The sequence below is a fragment of the Mesocricetus auratus genome, unplaced genomic scaffold (genome assembly GCF_017639785.1).
Source record: "Mesocricetus auratus isolate SY011 unplaced genomic scaffold, BCM_Maur_2.0 Super-Scaffold_100008, whole genome shotgun sequence".
Lineage (NCBI taxonomy): Eukaryota > Metazoa > Chordata > Mammalia > Rodentia > Cricetidae > Mesocricetus > Mesocricetus auratus.
The window spans coordinates 80,175,199-80,195,749 of NW_024429192.1; the positions used below are offsets into that span (position 1 = coordinate 80,175,199).

The following is a 20,551-nucleotide window of genomic DNA, read 5'->3' on the forward strand; positions in this document are numbered from 1 at the left end:
TTCTGCCATCAAAGCTTGATCCTGCATAGTTTCAGCCCCTTGGACATGGGACAAGTGCTCCCCCATATCCCTTTCTTTACATAGGGAAGTGGGCACCTTGTTCTGAAGAAAGGAAGACATGAAGAGAAATTGGCAGTGGTAAATCCCCCCCCCACCTTCCTGTCTTGCTGAGAGTACTCCCCATCTAAATTAAAGAGCCTTTCTCTTTGGGTCCCTTCTGCTGCTTGGACCAACACATGCCAAAAACAAGGTGGAAGGGTTTATTTTGGCTCATGGTTTCAGAGAGTTCAGTTCACACTTGCTTAGGCAAAGCATGGTGCCTGGAGAATGTGGTGGTGGTTATTCACCTGGTGATGGCCAAGAAACAGAGAAATGGGAACAAGGAACTAGGATGAGATATGATCTCAAAGAAATACCCCCAGGGCCCCACTTCCTCCAAGCAAGCCTCACCTGCCATAGTTCCACAACTTCCAGATAATCTATTCTTTTCCCCTTTGCCTTAGCTTGCTTTCTCTTCCTCTAATACAACACCATGATGCATAAGCAACTTGGAGAAGAAAGAGTTTATTTGACTCATCCCCATAACACATCCCACTAGCAGTCCATTATGAAGGGAAGTCAGGGTAGGAATTCAGGCAGGAACCCGAAGGAGGAACTGAAGCAGAGGCCATGGAGAGGCACTGCTTACTGGCTTGCCCTCCATGGCTTCCTCCACCTGCTTTCTTAGATAACCCAGGACCACCTGTCCAGGGATGGCACCACCCACAGTGTGCTGTGTCCTCACACATCAATTATCAATGAAGAAAATGCCACATAGTGACTTTCACTATGCCTTGCTTCAATGTGTAAGTCCCAGTTAAATAGCTGAGGACATCTATCATTTTCTCATTTGCCATTCATATTTATCATCCCTGAAAAAAACACAACCCAATTCAACCAACAACCACAATAATAGCTTGGGGTAGCCTCTTTCACCTCCATACTTCATTTTGAACGTCATAGAGACTCTTTAAATATCAGTAGTGTCGCATCTGTTTTACAGATGGGAAAACAAGTGATGAGCTTGAGGGAATGGAATCAGGGACAGGACAAATCTCATCCCCTCCCACTGCTACCCAGGAGGCCCTGTGTGATGCCTAGGCTGTCTCTGTGCTAATACAGAATTCTGTGATCACTTCTCCTTGTGCCTGTTTATGTTGTAGCTTCCTGTTAACTGTAAGCTAATGTTCTAATAATAGAATGAGGTGTCTTCTCTAAAGCCAGGCATACCCCATTCTATTTCCAGTCTCCAGGCACTCAGGGAACTGTGCTGGCAGGTGAGCACACCTGAGTTCACATCTCCTTTCCACATTGATCAGAGACAGTGTGTCTCTGGATGGGTGTCCATCTCTACTGCTCTTCTAATAGCCCAGCGGCTCCCTGAAGTTTCTTTGCCTTTATGGGCCACACTGACTGGGGCATTCACTCTGCACCTATGCCTGTGGGGAAAAGTTGTGGAGCTCCCAGGCTGTCTCTGGAGACTTCTGTCTAGACTGAGTGTTTCTTTCTCAGTTCCTTGTTAAAAGAATTGAAGAAGCACAGTTAGCAAAGAAGGGATTTTATTCTGAAGCAAAGTGAATGTGCTGCACAGGAGCAGAAATCTCTGAGCAAGCACGAGCTCAAGAGCCTCTGGTGACTATCTAGAATTTCCTTTTGTGGGTCCAGGAAGACGAAGAGTTAGTTTCCAGGGGCGGAGTTAGGGTGGTTTTCTGTTTTGATTGATAGATTTGGGTTGCATAAGCCTTTGTCCTTGGTATGTATTCTTTCCCATGATACATCTGATTTTAATCATGTACATGCCTGATCATGCATAGACATGAAATGGCAAACACAGGGTTTTCCCTACAAGGCCACTCGAAGAACACAGTTTGCCTTACTACACATATACACAAAACCAGTCAGGATGGAAGGGCCCACTGCCTCTACTTATAGAATACATTCTAGCATATGCATGGCTTCAGAAGAAGGTATACTAAGGGTTTTGTGTGTAGCTTGATGCAGGTGGCGGTCCAAGTTTTCTAAGTGCTTTGTTGGGAAAAGATATATGTGTGGCAGAAGTCAAATAGGGTTCTGATAGTGGGGCTAAGCTGCTCCTCTATTTGTCTGCCTCCAGACCAAGCCCAAATTGGTTGTGTTACCTACCCTAGAGGACAAGTGGGCCAGCAGACATGAGGATGACACTTCCTCCTGGGTTAGAAAGCTGTCTGTCTTTCCAAGATGGTACCTATCCAAATTTTACATTTGCTTCTGCTAAGATGGTAGCTGTGGACAGAGCTGCATGCATTGTGGTGTGTTGTCTGCAAGTGAGGCTTGCCTATCCCATATATTCTATGAAACACACTTTGCATCATTAGACCTCATCACCCAAGGGAATATCTCTTTGAATGCAGTAACTGTAGCTCCCAGTTGCCTTCCCTCTCTCCCTCCTCCAACACTCCTCTCTCTCTCTCTCTCTCTCTCTCTCTCTCTGTGTGTGTGTGTGTGTGTGTGTGTGTGTGTGTGTGTGTGTGAACGTGTGCATGTGCATGTGCAGGTATTCCTGCATATGTGTGTACTTGCCTTCAGAGACCAGAGGTTGATGCTGTTTATCTTTCTTAATTGCTTTCCACCTCATTTTTTGAGATAGCATTTTTTCCTAGCCCTGGAGTTTGCTGATTCACATAGACTTACTGACCAGAAAGCCCCAGGGATCCTCCTGCCTCTGCCTCTTCAGTGCTGGGATTACAGACCTACTCTGCTGCACCGAGCATTTGTACATGGATTTTTGGGGATCAAACTTGGGTCCTTGTGTTTGCAAAGCAAACACTTTACTAACTGAGCCATCTCCCCAGGCCTCTGCAGTGTGCCTTCTCTGGGAAGTGTTGTACACTGTTTATAAATAGCCATTGGACAGTTAAATGATTCCTCTCCTTGCCTGTCTTCTAGGCACCAAAGTATATTTGCCAGTTGCTACAAGAACAGTCAGAGCAAGTAGGTGAACATGAATGCCTGGGTATTTCTTTCATGTAGTATTGTTGGTGGATATATACTATTTTTCAGACTCTGCTTGAAAAGTAGGGGCCATTGTGGATAAGACAAAATGTGTATATGAATTAATTCCAGTATGAAGGATTGTAGGGAATAACCAATTTAGAAATTCTGCCCCACAATTTACCTCCCCTGGCATCTATAACTAAAGAGTTGACAGTCAAAACGGAATTGGAGAGTAGTGAATTCATATAAATGTAATTGTATCCTTTCTGTATTCCTGCTATTACAAAATGAGCTGTGTCTGCCATAGAAAAGGACTCCTACATGGATACATGGCAACATTTTGTAAGGTGCAGGCCACTTACTGGGGAAATGTAGTTGAGCTTCCTGTTATGATTGGTAGTTTCCCGTGTCATAACAAATCAAGTGGTGTTCCTTGCCACTAGTGTCCTCCCTTACTAGGAACAGTATGTCCTTCACAACAAACCACAGCTCTCAGACTCACTGATGCCTTTCTTTGCATTGCTAATATTGCTGTGTGTAATGCTGGGGCTGGGAGCCCAGGCTTTGTCCATGCTAAGCACATGCTCTACTCTTGAGTCACACCCCAGCCCTTCACTGGGGGATTCTAGGCAGGTGCTCTACCACTGAGCCACACCCCTGCCCTTCATTGGGGCATTCTAGGCAGGTGCTCCATCACTGAGCCACACTTCAGTCCATATACTTGCTTTTTATATGTATTGCACTTCCTGAGCCTGGCAAGATGGCCCAGTGCTTAAAAGCACTTACTGATTATACAGAGGACCTAGGTTTGATTCCCAGCACCCACATGGCAGCTAACAACTATTTCTAACTCCAGTTCCAGGGCATCCTTTGGCCTCTTCTGGCTTCCATGGGCACCAGGTATACATATGGTGCACATACATATGTGCGCACAAATAATCAAACACCTAATAATAAGCAAATCATAATAAAAATAAGTATATATCTTTATTATGTTCTCCCTCAACTCAGAATCAGTGTTTGACAGCAAGTGTTTACCTCTTAACTAAGTAAATTTGTCACTCTGGTGCTCACTCAGGGCCCAGCCCCTCACAAGTTACTCTAGTACCACAGCCGCTTACACAGAATCCAGGGCCTCACAAGTCCCAAAACTATTTGGAAGCAATTGTAGTTCTTGTAATTACACAACCAAGACAAGTTCATCAGTCCAAAGCTGGCAGCTTTGAACTTGCTATTACATGGTGGCACTCGGGATCCAAATCACACTCAAAATACTGAGCCTTGCAACCAGCCCATTAAATAGTCATTTAGTTATAATGTAGCCTATTTCAAACATTTTTTAAAGAATTTAAGAATAACTCCCCTCCACACACACATTTTCCTACACTGTTTCTTGAATGCACTTGAGGGTCAATTGAAACTAATCAATGCTACTTTAGCATTTATATGTGACATTGTGCTTTGACAGTCCATGGCCAAAGTGCTTGTTTTACTGGACACTACCATATTTACATCATAACATACAAGGCGGTGCTTACCCTAGCATCCTAGCTTCTGTTGAAAATGTCTAAGACCAGAATACTACACTAGAGAGACAACTCACTAAGTGGAGTGTTTGTCATGCAAGCCTAGGGACCTGAGTTCAGTCCCCAGAACAGACATAAAAAAGATGGGTGCAGTGGTGCTCAGTGGGGTTGCTACCTCTGGAGAGGTTAAAACCAGGCAGATCCCAAGTTCTGGGAAAACCAGAAACCCAATCTCAAAAAAAAAAGAAGGTTTACAGAGCTTGAGAAATGACACCAAAGACTAAACTCTGGCTTCTGCACACATGCAAGCATACTCATGTGTGCGCACGTGCGCGTGCGCGCGCGCGCGCACACACACACACACCACGTGACTCTATTGTAGATTCTGAAAACCACTTTGGCACATGTCCAGAACGCCTGAAGTTGGCCCACCACACCAGCTCCTCCAGGGAGGGTGGTTAGAGTGTGTATCCTGTCACCTTTCAGAGTGTACATCGTGCAAATGAAAACATAAGCTCTGGGTTGGGTTTACTCTCCCTTCCACTCATACCCAGGCCTGGGAATACAAATGGTTGCTCACCAAATAGTAAATCACAGTATTAAATACCCTTCCTTTTCCTTCCTGGTCTTTGGGCACCTACAAGGTGCCCAGTGGGCTCTTTTCCCCAACCACAAATCCAGAGTCTTGGGAATGACTACATCAACATCATATCCCTGCAAGCAGATGGTATGTTGTGACACTGGGATGGTGACTTACCTTGGACCCTGACAAGTGCAGCAAGAAGTTCAACCAGAGGTTCCCACATGTGGTGGCTCTCCCTGACATCTGATTATCCATGTCCAGTGCCATTTTCTTCTACATTTTTGTTGCTGTTGTGTTTTGTTGAGACAGAGTCTCATGTAGTCAGGCTAACCTCAAATCACTATGTGGCCAAGGCTGACCTTGAACTTCTGACCATCCTGTCTGTCTCTGGAGTGCTAGGATTACAGGGGTGGCTCACTAACCCTAGGTTATATGAACCCAGGTCTGTGTGTGCTAAGCAGGCCTTCTGCTGACTGAGCCTCATCTTCAACCCCTTGAGCCAACAAATTTTGATCACTGCTCCTGGTCAGAGACCCCAGGCACCTGGTCTGACCCCTGGTCAGTGTTCATCCATTCCTCAAGTTTCATCTTTTCTCAAGCAAAGAGTTATTCTGTCTGACTCTTCCCCAACAGGCTAGAGTCAAGTGAAGAATGAACAGAGGCACTTAGGAAGTACCCATTAGAAATTGACATCTTTTACAGACCAGTTCAGGACAACAGATTGGTCCCTGGCTTCTGAAAACACTTCCTGCAGCTCAAGTTCACTCCCAAATGACCCTCTGACTTGCTCTCTATGAACCCAACATTGTAGTTTCCTTAGTACAAGCTCTATTTTCTAGCACTCAAGTGAGGGTTTTTCCCCTTGCTTCTTTTATTACTGACTCACTGAATTAGAAGTAAAAATTCTAAAGTTTCATTTTTAAAGTGTGGAATGAAGGTGGTGGAAGACTAAAGACATAATTTTATTTTTCTAAAAAGAATACATGCATTTATTGCAGTAAAGTTAGGGGAAAGTCTCTCTGGCTGAGCACTATAATTTCCCTGCAAAGTCAATGCAAGTTTTAAATGAGTTCTTTGGAATTATGCTATAATAAAGCTGAGCCATTCCTATTACAGGCAAAATATTAAACTCTGCTCCCGTAATCACTGAGCATGCCTCTGTACTTCGTCTCAACGCCATTCTTCTGATAACCAAAGTGATATGCATGTTTGTTGTAGGGAGACTGGAAACTATTCAAAAATACAGGATTCAAAAGAAAATGACTCACACTCTTACCACTCACAGACCAACCACATTTCCATTTTACGTCCACGCACATAAAAAGACATTCCTAGGATTTTGCCATATGCACAGAAGACAAGCTGTTTAAAAATCCTGAATGGCAGCCCATTCCACATAGAGGGACACTCTCTCAGCCTAGACACATGGGGGAGGGCCTAGGCCCTGCTCCAAAGGATATTACAGACTTTGAAGATCCCCCATGGAAGACCTCATTCTCCCTGGGGAGCAGAAAGGGGATGGGATAGGGGGTTGGTGGGGGGCAGGGAGAGAGAAGGAACTGGGATTGACATGTAAAACAAGCTTGTTTCTAATTTAAATAAAATACATTCTGGGAAAAAAATCCTGAATGGGTGTGACTATTGAGCCCGTATCTGCACTCTGTTCACTTCTAGTCACAGGACCAGCCTGATCTGGGCAGTTCATCAGCCATGACTCCTTTTTCAGACGATGCTGGATTGCGTCAAGGTGACAGTTAAAGCTAACCAGAGCAGGTGGATTAGGTCTCAGGATGAATGATTCAATGGGCTGTGGAGATGACTCAGTCTGTAAAGTGCTTGTCATGGGCCCCAAAACCCACATAAAAAACAAAAAACAAAAACAGCCCAGCATGGTGCATTCTTGTAATCCTAGCACTGATAAGGTAGAGACAGCAGGATCCCTGGGATTCACTGGCCAGCCAGCTTAGCCTGGTCAGTTAGTTACAAAACAATAGGAGAACCCATCTCACTAAAACAAGGTAAGTGGTGCCAAAGGAACAACACTCAAGCCTCATGCATGTGTATATGTGTATATACATCCATGTGCATCTACAATTACACGTGTACCTGCATGCATACATATACATACACACCAACCTCAGAAACTTCTATTTTTTTCTGTCCTGCCCCCCAAAATTATCAGCTTCATGCTACCTGTGTTCCCAATAGCCATAAAAAATGCCACTATAAGTACTGAGACCATCAGCCTGGGCACTGGGAAATGCAGTTGCCTATGGAAGCCTCACTGCAAGACCGAACCAGCAGCTGCTCACTGTGGCCCACTGTCTCTAAAAACTGTCTTATTAAAGTCTCACAGCACATGCGGCCAGGCTTATGGCTCAGTTAATAATTTCAAGCACAAAGACCAGAGTCCAGTATGCAGAACCCATATTGAAAGCTAAGCAAGACAGTGCACATCTGTAATTGCAGCACTGTGGGGCACAGACAGACAAATCCTTGGGATTTTGTGACCAGCTAGTCTAGCTTAACTGGTGAGTGACAGGTTCAGTGAGAAATTCTGTCTCCAAAAATAAGATGGGTGGCATCTGAGGAAGACACACAACATCATCAACCTCTGACCTCCATATGCATGTGTACAGATGTGTGTGTATGTATGTACACCTCTACACTTATGACCACACACACACACACACACACACACACAGCATCACATACACACGGGTGTGTGCACACACTCACACACCTATTAAGGCAGACATTAGGACATAGCATCAGCATAGATGTTTGTAGATATTGTACTTTTATTTCACAAGTTAGTTCCTTTCATATAAATACTCTACATGGAAATAATCCATAGAGGAAGAAAGAATATCCTTCTGGGGAATCGCTTCTTTTTTTCAAATGCATTTTTGTGATTGTCTTTTTAAACAATATGTAAGTTTTCTTTTTTAATGTTAGTCTTGAACATGTGTAGAAATCAAAAAGCTAAAAGAAAGGAGCTTTAAAATAAAAACCTTAATAGATTTAAAACTTACTGTTTTTATTTTTATGTACTTTCTAATTTTCTGTAGTCTTGAAAAACTGTAGTAAATAATATAGAGAATTAATGAGCATTTTAAAATGACTAATTCTGAGAAATAATAGGCATACTTAAGGTTAGTATGCTAAAAATCAGATGTGAAAGCAAAAGTTATACATTCAATTTTTAAATTATACTATTAAATGTATAACTTCATGTGTAGTAAATATTCATATTTAATTTTAGGTGCCAGTGTAACATATACTCAAATAAAATGGAACAATTTCTATGCTTCTATAAAAGAACCTATAAAGTAGTCATAAATAATTATAGTAAAACTCTTTTTGAAATATTTTTATGGGACGAAAAATTGAAAACTTCCTAATAGGGAAATTTTCTTAAATGAGACATGAAATAAGTTAGCCATAGAGACCTAAAATGTAATACGCCTGGTGGGAGCCTAGTGGGTAATCATTCCTTAAGATAATTTTATACAAGGTAGAAAAACCAGGAGGTTTTCTGGAAAAAGCTCTCCAAAAGGTAACAGGAGGGAAAGATGATTATTACTTTTGATTCCTCAGGAGAGACAACTGACTGCCTTTCCTGGCTCTGGAAGGGCTCTGCAGGTCAGAAAATGAACATGCAGGTCCCTTCCCTGTGGAACACTCAGCCTGTGGGGCTTGGAAATGAGAGAGGGTGGACTGGACCTGACTTGTAAGCCAGAGAGCATGTTACTCACATTTATTCTGTGTGTGTGTGTGTGTGTGCGTGTGTGTGTGCGTGTGTGTGTGTGCATCCGTGCTCATGTGTGTAAATGTATGTGTGCATGCATGTGTGTTAGTGTGTGTGCTTGTGAGTGTAGATGTGTGTGCATGCATATATGTGTGTTACTTTGCACAATAGTGTGTGAAAGTGCATGCATGAGTGCATATATACATGTGTGTATGTAGACACAGTCATGTGTGTTAGTGTGTATTAGCATGTGTATAGATGCATATGTGCATGTATGCATGTGTGTTAGTGTGTGTATTAGTGTGTGTGTAGATGAATGTGTGTGCATGCATGTGTGTGTATTAGTGTGTGTGTACATGCATAGTGCGTTCATCATTGTGTGTAGACATATGCATGGATATGTGTGTATGTTAGTCTGTGTATTTGTGTGTGTGCACATATGTGTGTAGACACATATGTGAGTGCATATGTGTGTGCCTGAGTGACTGCATGTGTGCATGTAGAAGCCAGAGATCAATATTGGGAGTGCTTGTTTTTTGAGACAGGGTCTCTCTCTAGGACCTGGACTTACTAATTTATTTAGGCTGGCTGGGCCGTGAGCACTAGAGATCTACTTGTGTCCTTCCCAGCACTGGAATTACAAGCAAGCATCACCACACCTAGCTTTTTACATGGATGCTGATGACCTATCTCACGTCCTCATGCTTGTACTTAACACACTGGGCTATCTCCCCAGCTCCACATTGCATTAAAAGTTTTTAAACAATTTCCACCTCCCCATTGGCCCTTCAAACTAGCCAGAGGGCTACAGGCTAACAAGGGGAAGGATGCAGGGCTTCCTGTAAGAAGTGGCCTGGGTTTGTGGATGTTACAACTTCATTAGCTTCTGATGAATATCACAGCAAGAAATCTATGTCATTTGTGGTATCTAGTGTTTGTCAACTTGACAGAATTTAGAGTCACTTAGGAAAAGGACCTGTGGGTGTGCTTATCAGGGGTTATCTTGACTGAGATGGGAAAACCCACCTTCTGTGGGTGGCAGGGTTTCTTGGCTGGGATCCCAGACTGTTTAGGTGGGGAAAGGGCACTAAATACCAGTGTGCATTCACCTCTCTCTCTGCTGCCTGATTATGGATGAGCAGCTCCTTCAGCCTCCTGTTGCCTTGGCTTCCCTGCATGATGGACCTGACCTTTGTACTGTGAGACAAAATAAGCCCTTTCTCCCTTAAGTTGCTTTTATCAAAACATTTTCCACAGCAATGAGAAAAGAAACTAAGACAGATGTGAGCTAGATGTATGCATCTGTATGGAGAAAGCCTTGTCTCACCTCTAACACAAGCAGCTATGTGACCTTAGCAGGCAGGCAGTGCTCCAAGAAAGGGTGTGTGGATCAAATGTACCTTGGGGTTCTTTCCCGCTAAAACTGGGATGCCTGGGGAGGACTTAGTCATTAACTCAAGCACCTCTACTCTTCAGGGCAACATGGTTTTAAATACAGCCCAACACAAAGTCATAAGCTTAGTTAAAATAGTTTTAAACTTTTTTTGAAAGTCAGTTACACAGTTATCAAGTGTAAATTTTGTAGATGATAACATTGTCAAAGTGTTCAAAGTTTAATTGTTTTTCTATACAACTAGATGTCAGAGCACAGGAAGGAGTGTGCACTCCATGGCTAGTAATGATGGGACAGTTTAAATGGAAGCAGTCAGCACTATGTCCAGTGTCATCTCTCCTTCTGCCCATCAGACATAGGAAGCTCCCCAAGGTCACTTGCCACAGATCAATTGGTGGTCCAGCCCTCTGCTAGCCTAGAACAAGAGGCTGCTCCTCTAGATCTCCCAAGAGGCACTAACTTGAATTCTCAGGATCCTCTCTGTGAGTCCCTAGAGGTACTTATCATTTTCCTTACAGTCAAGAGTTAGTTCAGATGTAGAGCTCCTGAGATGATAAAGTGCTGTCTCACCAAGAAGGCACAGCCACCAGCCAGCCTGCTGTTGATTTTGTCTATTATTTCTTCTATTATTTTATTTTAGTGGGTTCTGGGGTATATAGTGTGGAGATGTGTGCACATTCCTATGAAGGCCAGAGGTTAACTTCAGCTATTATTCCTCAGGCTCTGCCCCTTCTCATATTTTGAGACAAGATCTCTCACTGGCCTGACTCACCAAGTAGGATAGGCTGGTTCTTATTTACATTTGTATTTCTGTGTCAGAACACTATGTCAAAAGCAACCTATAAAAAAGAGTTTAACTGCAGGCTTGCTTATAGTTGTAGACATTGAGCCCATGACCATCATGGTGAGGTGGGGGCTGGTGGTTGAGGGCTGGCATGAAGCTGGAGCAGTAGCTGAGAGCTCACATGTTGAGACAGAAACCACTGGCAGAGAGAAAGAGGGGGTTGAGCAATTGGGAATGCTGTGGACTTTTGAAACCTCAAAACCCACCCCCAGTGACAAACCTTCTCCAAGGCCATACCTCCTAATCCTTCTCGAATAGTTCCACCAACTGGGACTCAGCATTCAAACATATGAGCCTATGAAGGTTGTTCTCATTCAAACCACCACAGCAGACTGCCTAGGCAACCCCAAGGGTCTGCTCATCTCTGCCACCTCAATGCGGGGATTACAAGCATGACATCACAGCCAGCTTTTCACACGGCTTCTGGGGGTTGAACTCAGGTCCTCATGTATTCAACACAAGTACTTTAGTGGTTTAGTTATCTCCCCAGGCCATGTTTGGGTCTTTATTACTATATTGTTTGCCTGATAAGTTAATTCTTTGTTACATTGCCATAAGTGGCTTTGACACTGTGTCTTGTCTCTGAAACAGAGCCATCACATTGGAGAATCAGCTGGTGATCCTTGCCACAAAAGCAAGTGATGCTGGGGCATACTACGTGCAGGCTGTGAACGAGAGGAATGGAGAGAACAAAACAAGTCCGTTCATCCATCTGAGCATAGCACGTGAGTTTTGAAAACACAACTGATGGTCCCAAAAGAGTCTTGCTGTAATTAATAACCACTGTGTGGTGGAACACTGTGCAATGCATCTTCTTTCTCTGGTGTGGTTTACGGCTTAATATTGATCTGTTGTTGATAGTTCACAGGGCTGCAGAGTGATTGATTCCTCTGAATGATTTGCAGATTTGCAGACAATAGGAATTTTATATTTTTAACCCAAGATCTTACTTGTTTTGTGGACTTAAAAAACAGCTTCTTTTTGTCCATTGCCAATATCATTGTTTTAACAACTTCTTCAGATTGTACCTATGAGTTTTATTTGAGACTAAGATGTAGATTATATGGCCTAAGTATGGCATCCTTGAGAAAAAGAAAATATACATATACAGCTGTGTTTAAATTAGCAATATCTGGGGCCAGCAAGATGGCTCAGTGGGCAAAGGATCTTGAAGCCTGATGGCTTAAACTCCTAAGATCAATCCCCAGGCCTGTGTGGTAGAAGGAGAGTTCTGATATCCAGAAGTCTCACATACACACACACACACACACACACACAGAGAGAGAGAGAGAGAGAGAGAGAGAGAGAGAGAGAGAGAGAGAGAGAGAGAGAGAGAGAGAGAGAGAGAGAGAGGCAAGAATCCACCTTTTCACTTGGTTCCTAGAATTTGGGACTAAGATCCTCCTGATTGTGCAAAAGGTTTCCTTACCCACTGAGCCATCATTCTCCCCTCTTCCTCCTCACTTTTAAGGCAGGTCCTCTTGCTCACTGATTCAACTAGACTTGGGTGGTAGATGCTGACCCCTGGGGATTTGCCTGTTACCACCTTCCCCACACTGTGCACTGTAGGTCCTGCTTCTATGCCCAGTCTTTATATGTAGGTTCTGAGAGACAGAATAAGGGCCCTGTGCTTGCCCAGAAAGCACTTTACGGACTAAGCCATTCTCCCAGCCCCTAAGAACCTCCTTAATTTTGAGGAGCTGAGTTCTCCTTCCCAGATTGTATACCACACAGACTGAGCCATTGAATGCCCTTGGTTAGATGGAGCATCACGTCTCCCATGTGTGACATTCTGCTATTGAAAGAACCGCCTTTGTCAAGAGTTACCGGAGAAGTGAACATGACTGACCAAGATGTTCTCAGCAGCAGTAACAAGGGACAGAGATTGTACTACCAAGGAGCTCATGATTATTGTTAGTGATTGCCAAGTTTTATAACTAGAGGTATTTATTCTGTTCAGCAAATCTGATTTAGCACTCAATTGTGATATAAATAAGATAATGATGGTCAAAGAGAGTGGCATTCTGGTTCAGAACCAAGGAAATAAACCTTAGCCTGTTAGAAGAAGTGAGGGAATGATTCCCCAAGAAACTCTAGTTCACACAGTTCTTCTATCCCAGAGCTACAAAATGGTTAGCACGCTGGCATCCGATGGGCTATTCTGACCTGAGATAGAGAATAGAACCATTACAGTGTATTTTCAGAGTCCCTACTGACTGCAATACTGTGGCAGTAGATAATTGGATTATGTAAAACTTTTGCAATAATTCCAGGTCTACCCCAACCAAAAGGTATCTAAGAAGCCACTCATAAATATTATAATTAACCAACTCACATCTCATTCCCTTGTAAAGTATTATCTTTTCATTGGCATCAGGTAAAACACTTAAAGTTGAGCTATAATGAGATTGGTACTGAAGACTTATGTTGTGTTAGGGAAAACCCTGCATTCTGTTCCTTTATGCAGTCTTCATTTTTTATCACAACCAGATATGGTGTGGGAAGGGAGGAGGTGGAAGAACCAGTCGTATTTTAATTCTTAGGCGAACCTTCCCCTGACACATCAGACTTAGCTAAATGTTAAATGGAACCAATTATGCATTTTCCCAGTAGAAGTTCTATTTGGAAAACCTCTAAAGATCAGAAGTCTTGATAAATCTACAAACCTCTCAAGGATGTGTGCTTAAACGTGGCTACTGGTGTGTCACATGGTACCATGTAGGTGGTAGCTATATCTTGCAATGGGCATGTAGAATCCCAAGAGACCTTGAAGCATGGTAGACTCATTACCCTTCCCCCAGATTTCTCATGGAATAAGGCATTCTCAAGAGCCATTTACATTATTTTTGAATTTGGGGGGGTCATAGCCTGTGCTCCAAGCCACATTCAGCCCCCTATCCTCAATATGCCAACTAAAGGAATCAAATTAATTGTGGAAAACAGAAAAAGGTTATTTGTCAAGTGTGGCCACCCCATCTCCCCAAGCCCACCTTTGGGGGTCCTGAAATAAGACTGAAGGTTGATTTAATAGAGGGACCAAGGATATGCACATCTAAGCAGTCCTGGCCAAGAAGTGCCCCTCCCCACTGTTAACCCTTCACTGTCTGGGCTTCAGTCTCATACTGTTAGGTGTTCCAACAAGAACTGTAAAATATCTTTCTGGAGACCAGCTCCTCCCTGGTCAAGCCTTTCTGTCTCTCTAGGATGTCTTCATCCCTGCCAGGCCCCTTACAGCAGCACAGTGAAGGTGTGCTGTGTCTACAGCCTCAGATGTCTGTTTTGTATTTTTCTGAGGTAGGCTTTGTAAGAACAGAGCAGGAGAAGGTTGACAATTAAAAGAAAATGAAACAAAAAACAGCCAGTGTTCCAGAAGAACCAAAAGGTACTTCAACCAATTAGCATTTAGTGAATATCGATGCCTTCCTCCCCCTTTTTGTCTAGAGAATGAAGTAAGGAACCTTGGTGTTAGTGGGTGTGAAAAGCTTGCTCCAGTGCTGGGAATTAAATTCTGCATGGACCATAATACAGTTAGTTTAAAAATGAGTTATCACTGGTCCCATCTCTCCTTGGCTATAATGTAGGAAGAGAGGGAGGGACAGGGCTAACCTTGTCTCTGAATCTAAATAGACAGTGTGCTGTCTTCTGCTAACAAGAGAAGTTTCCAGACCGTGTGTGTGTGTGTGTGTGTGTGTGTGTGTGTGTGTGTGTGTGTGTGTGTGTGTGTGATATTCATGGGTATATGTGGAGACCATACAGAAATTAGTGATTGGCTGGGATTGCTGGCCAGCAAGTTCTATGAATCTGCTTGTCTACCTGTCCAGCACTATACCCATGCCTGGCTTTTTGTGTGGGTTCTGAGAGATCGGAACCAAGTTCTTCATGCTTGGAAGGCAAGTATTTTACCAGTTGAACCTTCTCCCAAAGCTCAGTGGCTGAATATTTTGGCTGCACTTGAAGTTTATGGAAAGCAGAAGATAACTGTGCAGGGATAAAAATAAACTTTTAAAATGCATGGCGTGTTAGAGCTGAAACATGGTCGCCAAATGGGGCTGCATGCTGTGCCATGCCTATTTAGTGGACAGCATATTAAGTATCAACATTTCTCTCCTTCTGTGTGATTGGGAAGATAGTTTGGTATGGGCCGTGTAGGTATTCCAGTCTGGAAGAAAAGAATCTGGTCCCTCTATCCAGGCTCCCAGAGCAACCCTACCGCCTTGCTGGGGCAGGCTTGCTTTGGCATTCTAAGTTGACCTAAGCCACCAGATGTTAAGGACATAGGTGGCACCAGGAAGCATTCCACATGAATCTTTCATACCTAGCTCCTGCAGTTCAGGTGCACACCCAAAAAAAGAAGAAGCTGAACTTGCCTGGAAGTAGACATTTCTAGTCTGAGGTCAGACCCAGGCAAGCTTTATAAACCTGTCAGCCTGCTTTGCCCTTTCGTTTTGAAAAGTTTACATCGAGTTAACTTCTGCGTATCAACTCTCCCACAGTGAATTAATATGTGAATGGGAGTTTCTTCTTTTAAAAAAAGCCTACAGTTAGGAGATAGGATGGGTTCTGTGCAGTGATTAATCAATCATTGTTTAAAAGCCGTCGTGCGTACTTTAGACACATCATCACTTCTGACCCAATATTCAAAATGTCCAGTGTAATGAGATTCTCTGTGAGGGCTGAAGCTTAGATTAAAACAGAAATGACGGCCTCTCTCCTTCCTGCTTTCTTCACCTCTTTCATTTTAATGTCTGCTCTTCAAACAACATTTCCAGATAGGCTATCATTTTAGCTGATCCTCCTTCAGGCTGACAAACCTGGCTTTTAATTCTGAAGTCCACTTAACATTCTTTTGTCCTCTATCATGCTAATTTAACTGCAGCCCTCATAGATGGTTAGTAGTTGAAAGTGGGTTCCCGAGAATAATGTCTTTGCACAGTCATCCGAGAGGACTGCCCTGTAAAACACGGCCTTTTGTGTGTCCGGATGAAATCCTATCTTATTTTCCCCATGCTTTTAATATTAAAAGGATGAAAGGGAGCAGGTGTAAGCCTTTGAATGGACTCTGGCATGGGTTGGCTTCCTAAAGCAATATGAAGCATTTGAAAATAGTCTCTCCAAACGGACATGGAGACGTTGGGGCTTCCATCCTGGCTGAGCTGTTTAGAATCCAGCCACAGCTCTGTAGGAAGCATGGTGCTATGCTGCCAGAATTCTCAGAAACATGAGTAGGAGATGTTCCGTGTCCTGAGGTCAGGTGTTTAACCACATAGCTAGGTACTGCACTTGCTCTGTTCAGCAAATGCTGACCTACCCTCTGGCAGGTGCTGGTAAATAGAACCAAGACCCACCCTAGTAGTGGTCAGAACCAAGTCTAAGATTTGGTCTCTAGAGTCCTTCTGGAGAAAGAAGCCATTGTGTGGCCAAAGGGATGACTCAGCAGTTGATATACTTACTGCTCTCACAGAGGACCTGAATTGTATTCAGGCACCCATGTCTGACAGCCTGTTAACCCCATTTCCAATGGATTCAGTGCCCTCTGTGGCCTCTACATGCCACCTGCACTCACATGAGTATACCCACATGCAGACACACAAGCACATACATATTTGAAAAGAAAATAAAGTCAAGGAGGAGGAGTGGGAGAAGAAGAAGAGAAAGAAGAGGAGGAGAGGGAGACGGGGAAGAAGAAGAAGAAGAAGAAGAAGAAGAAGAAGAAGAAGAAGAAGAAGAAGAAGAAGAAGAAGAAGAAGAAGAAGAAGAAGAAGAAGAAGAAGAAGAAGAAGAAGAAGAAGAAGAAGAAGAAGAAGAAGAAGAAGAAGAAGAAGAAGAAGAAGAAGAAGAAGAAGAAGAAGAAGAAGAAGAAGAAGAAGAAGAAGAAGAAGACCTCTGAGTGCTGAGGATGTAGCTCAGTTGGGACACTGCTTACCCAGCATGCACCAGTGCATGTACCAGTCCAGTACCATATATACTGAGCCTGGCAGTAAAGTGCCTGTGATTCCAGTACTCAGGAGGTAGAGGCACAAGGACCAGATGCTCAAGATCATCCTCAGCTGCATAGTGAGCTCAAGGTCTCTCCAGGCTATGTGAGACCATCCTAAAAGTGAAAGCCCTGAGAATCGGTCCTAGTATAGGAGTACTTACTTAATCATTAGCTACAGCATTGACTGGTATGAAGGAAACAACGTGTCTCAGGTATCTTGCTGATCCTGGAAGCTTTGTTCTGTACCACACTGTTCTCTTGGCATCTTCCTCACTGCAACTTCATTCAATCTTAATGCCTCATTGATGAGCACAGTGAACACTTTGTAAATGGAAGCCTTTACCTTACCTGGTCTTGATAATTGTTTAATTGCTTATGGCATGTGGTTATTCCCTGTGAACGTGGCCTCCAAGTTCAGTGTGACCTTGTGGTCTCATTCATCTGTGCTAGCATCCCAAGTAACCCAAAGCTGTGGTTTCTCTCCAGGAATACTTTTATATCCACTATCCATGCTGTGAGAATTCATTCAGTTAAAACAAAACACACAAGTCCACAAATCTCATTCTTCCCAGGAAAGGTGAAACTGTAGCCTATTGCAAAGTCCCAGAAGCACACAGACCTATGAGGACATCCTGTCAGCTTGCTTGTCACATGGTCCCTTGGGATAGCTTGCATACAGAGTTCGACTTCAGGTCACACAACTAAAGGATGCAGTCAGCATGAGCACTACTGTTAGAACACAGTGTTCTGCTTATGTTTTCAGCTAAAATGGAAATTAAAATATTTTTTCTGAGCCACACATGGCAGAGGAGGATGGGTGGTGAGTGGATGGATAGGCAGAAGGCTGGATAATGAGTAGGTGGGTGGATACATGGATGCATGGGTGGATAGATGCATGGATAGATGGGTGGATGAGTGGACAGTTGGATGGATGTGCATATGGATAGATGGATGGATTGAAAGTGGGTGGGTGGGTGAGTGGGTAGTTGAATGGTTGCAGAGTTGGTAAATGAATAGGTGGATGGGTGGGTGGATGGACTAATAAAGTTAAAATTAAGTTAAAAGAGGGTAAGTGATGATACTCACCGATGCTTCAACATCAACAAAAAGACCTTGAGTGCTAAGGCTATAGCTGTGTAGTAGAACACTTGCCTAGCATATATGATGCCCTAAATTCAAATCCTGACCCTACCCCCACTACCATCACCACCCCAAAAAGAGAAGGCAAAAGTCAACTTGAAGTTTCACCAACAATACTTTAGGGCTTGGGAACGTGGCTCAGTTGGTAAAGTGCTTGTCGGGCAAGCTTGAGGACATGATTTCAGGTCCCCAACATCCACATAAAAAGCTGAGCATGGTAGCATGTGTGCATAATCCCAGCACTAGGGAGGTGCAGACAGAAAGATAACTGTTGTTCTCTGACCTGTCAATCCAGCTGAATTGGCGAGCTCCAGACCAATGAGAGACTCTGCTCAAAAACAAAACAAAACAAAACAAAAAACAATAACAACAAAAAAACAAGCTAGACATGCCTCCTGATGAGTAACACCTGAAGTTGACCTCTGACTTCCACAAGTACCAACACATACAAACATGTACACACACACACACTAACAGCAAGAACAATACATGCTCTTTACTGCCAAGACAATTCCCTAGCCCCTGTGATACACTTTTTGATTGAATTTAGGAATAAGCCTATCAGTAGCTCAGGATGAGAGAAGAAATTTGTTTTTTGCTTTTTTTCTTTCCAAAACCATATGGTCCCTAGGTAAAATTTAAATTCACACACATACTGCTTCAATGGCTGTTACAAACAATCAATAAAATACTTTAAGTCAGTAATTATAACAAATTATGATAAAAGTATGGAAAGAAAAGGATAGAAGTATCAGCTCTAGAAAGTAACCGGGGAATGATGTAAAATCCCTATGCAGAATGGGAACTGGACTGTGTACTTTTACGTGGCCAGTGCATGTGTGACATCTTTAAACATGGCCCATCAAATATTTAGATTCCATTGAATACATGGAAAAGAGTGCTGAAAGAGTTTGATTTTATTAAAATATGCCAGCATACTAAACTATATTAAAATTTATATTTGCATTCTTTTATATTTTAATGACAGGAAATTTTTTATGTCAACCTAAAACATGGAAACAGGATGATTTCAGGTGATCAAGAAGCCAAGTATTGTTCTGGGGTTGTCTGCAGATTTGGTGATGATTTATAATAAGCACACTATTAAATGGTTCTCCAGGGACTGGGTAAAATGAAGGGCAAGGCTTCCTGTGAGCACCAGATAGATGTACATTCCCCTGCCTCATTAGCTCCTCTGGAGTCCATAGCCAACTCCATTTCACAGGCTAGAAGACCAAGACTTTGAGGGTAGAGCTTGGGATCTAGTTCCCAAGCTCACTCACACAATCATAAGGTTGCTGGCCCATCACAAGGTCACTGATAGTCTCAGTCAGTGTTCTATTGCTGTGAAGAGACCCCATGACCATGGTAACTATTATGAAGGAAAGCATTTAGTTGGGACTTGCATTTTCAGAGGTTCAGTCAGTTATCATCATGGCAGAGAACATGGAAGCATGCAGGCAGACAGGGTTCTAGAGAGGTAGCTGAAGTTCTACATCTGGATTGGCAAGAGGGAGAGACACTGTGCCTGGCCTGAGCATCTGAAAACCCCAAAATCACCCTCAGTGACACACTTCCTTCACCAAGGCCACACCTACTCCAACAAGACCACAGTCCTAACCCCTGTCAAGTAGCCCCTCTCCCTAATTACCAAACATTCAGATATATGAGCCCATGGGGACCATTCCCACTCAAACCACCACACTACCACACTGACCAATCACAGCACCATTTACAAAGGCATAAGATCACTGACCTAGTCTCATGATCGATGACCCAATCACAAAACTGTTAACACAGTCACAAAGTTACTGACCTAGTCAAGAGAATGGTCAATGGGAAACTGAGGACTCATGATATCGTCTATATGACTTCTCCCCACAACCTAGTGGCCCCTATAGAGGAGACTGTTTATGCCAAGGGTCATGAGACAAAAGTGCGGAGGGGCACCTCCTGCTTAACATTCTACTGGGAATTCTCAGAGAGCCCTGGTCCATCTGAACACCTGAGAGGCTGAGATTTTTTTTTAAAGGAGGAGGCCTTCTGTCTCGGTGGCAACACCCTCCCACTGAACACTGGGTCTATGTGACAACAGTATGCTAGCTATGCATACTCAGCTGTGAGGCCAATCTAATGCCCAGAAATACCATAGCCAAGTAAGTACATTTGAGTGGACAGCAAACCTAGGCTAGGCTTAGGGGTAAAGTGTATGGGAAACTGGAAATGAGGTTCTCTCTCTCTGTCTCTGTCTCTCTCTGTCTCTCTCTCTCTGTGTGTGTGTGTGTGTGTCTGTGTGTTTGTGTATACGTGTGTTCCTGTACTTGT

General features: G+C 43.3%; 1 protein-coding gene across 2 annotated transcripts in view; it reads left to right on the forward strand.

Annotated features, from left to right (window-relative positions):
* The window catches only part of Sdk1 (sidekick cell adhesion molecule 1), an 880,893-nt gene that overhangs the window by 480,525 nt on the left and 379,817 nt on the right, over window positions 1–20,551 (forward strand). For both annotated transcript variants that reach the window (XM_040751271.1, XM_040751272.1), the window contains exon 5: window positions 11,701–11,834. In XM_040751271.1, the coding sequence (XP_040607205.1) occupies window positions 11,701–11,834 (134 nt within the window). The remainder of the gene's footprint in view (window positions 1–11,700; window positions 11,835–20,551) is intronic.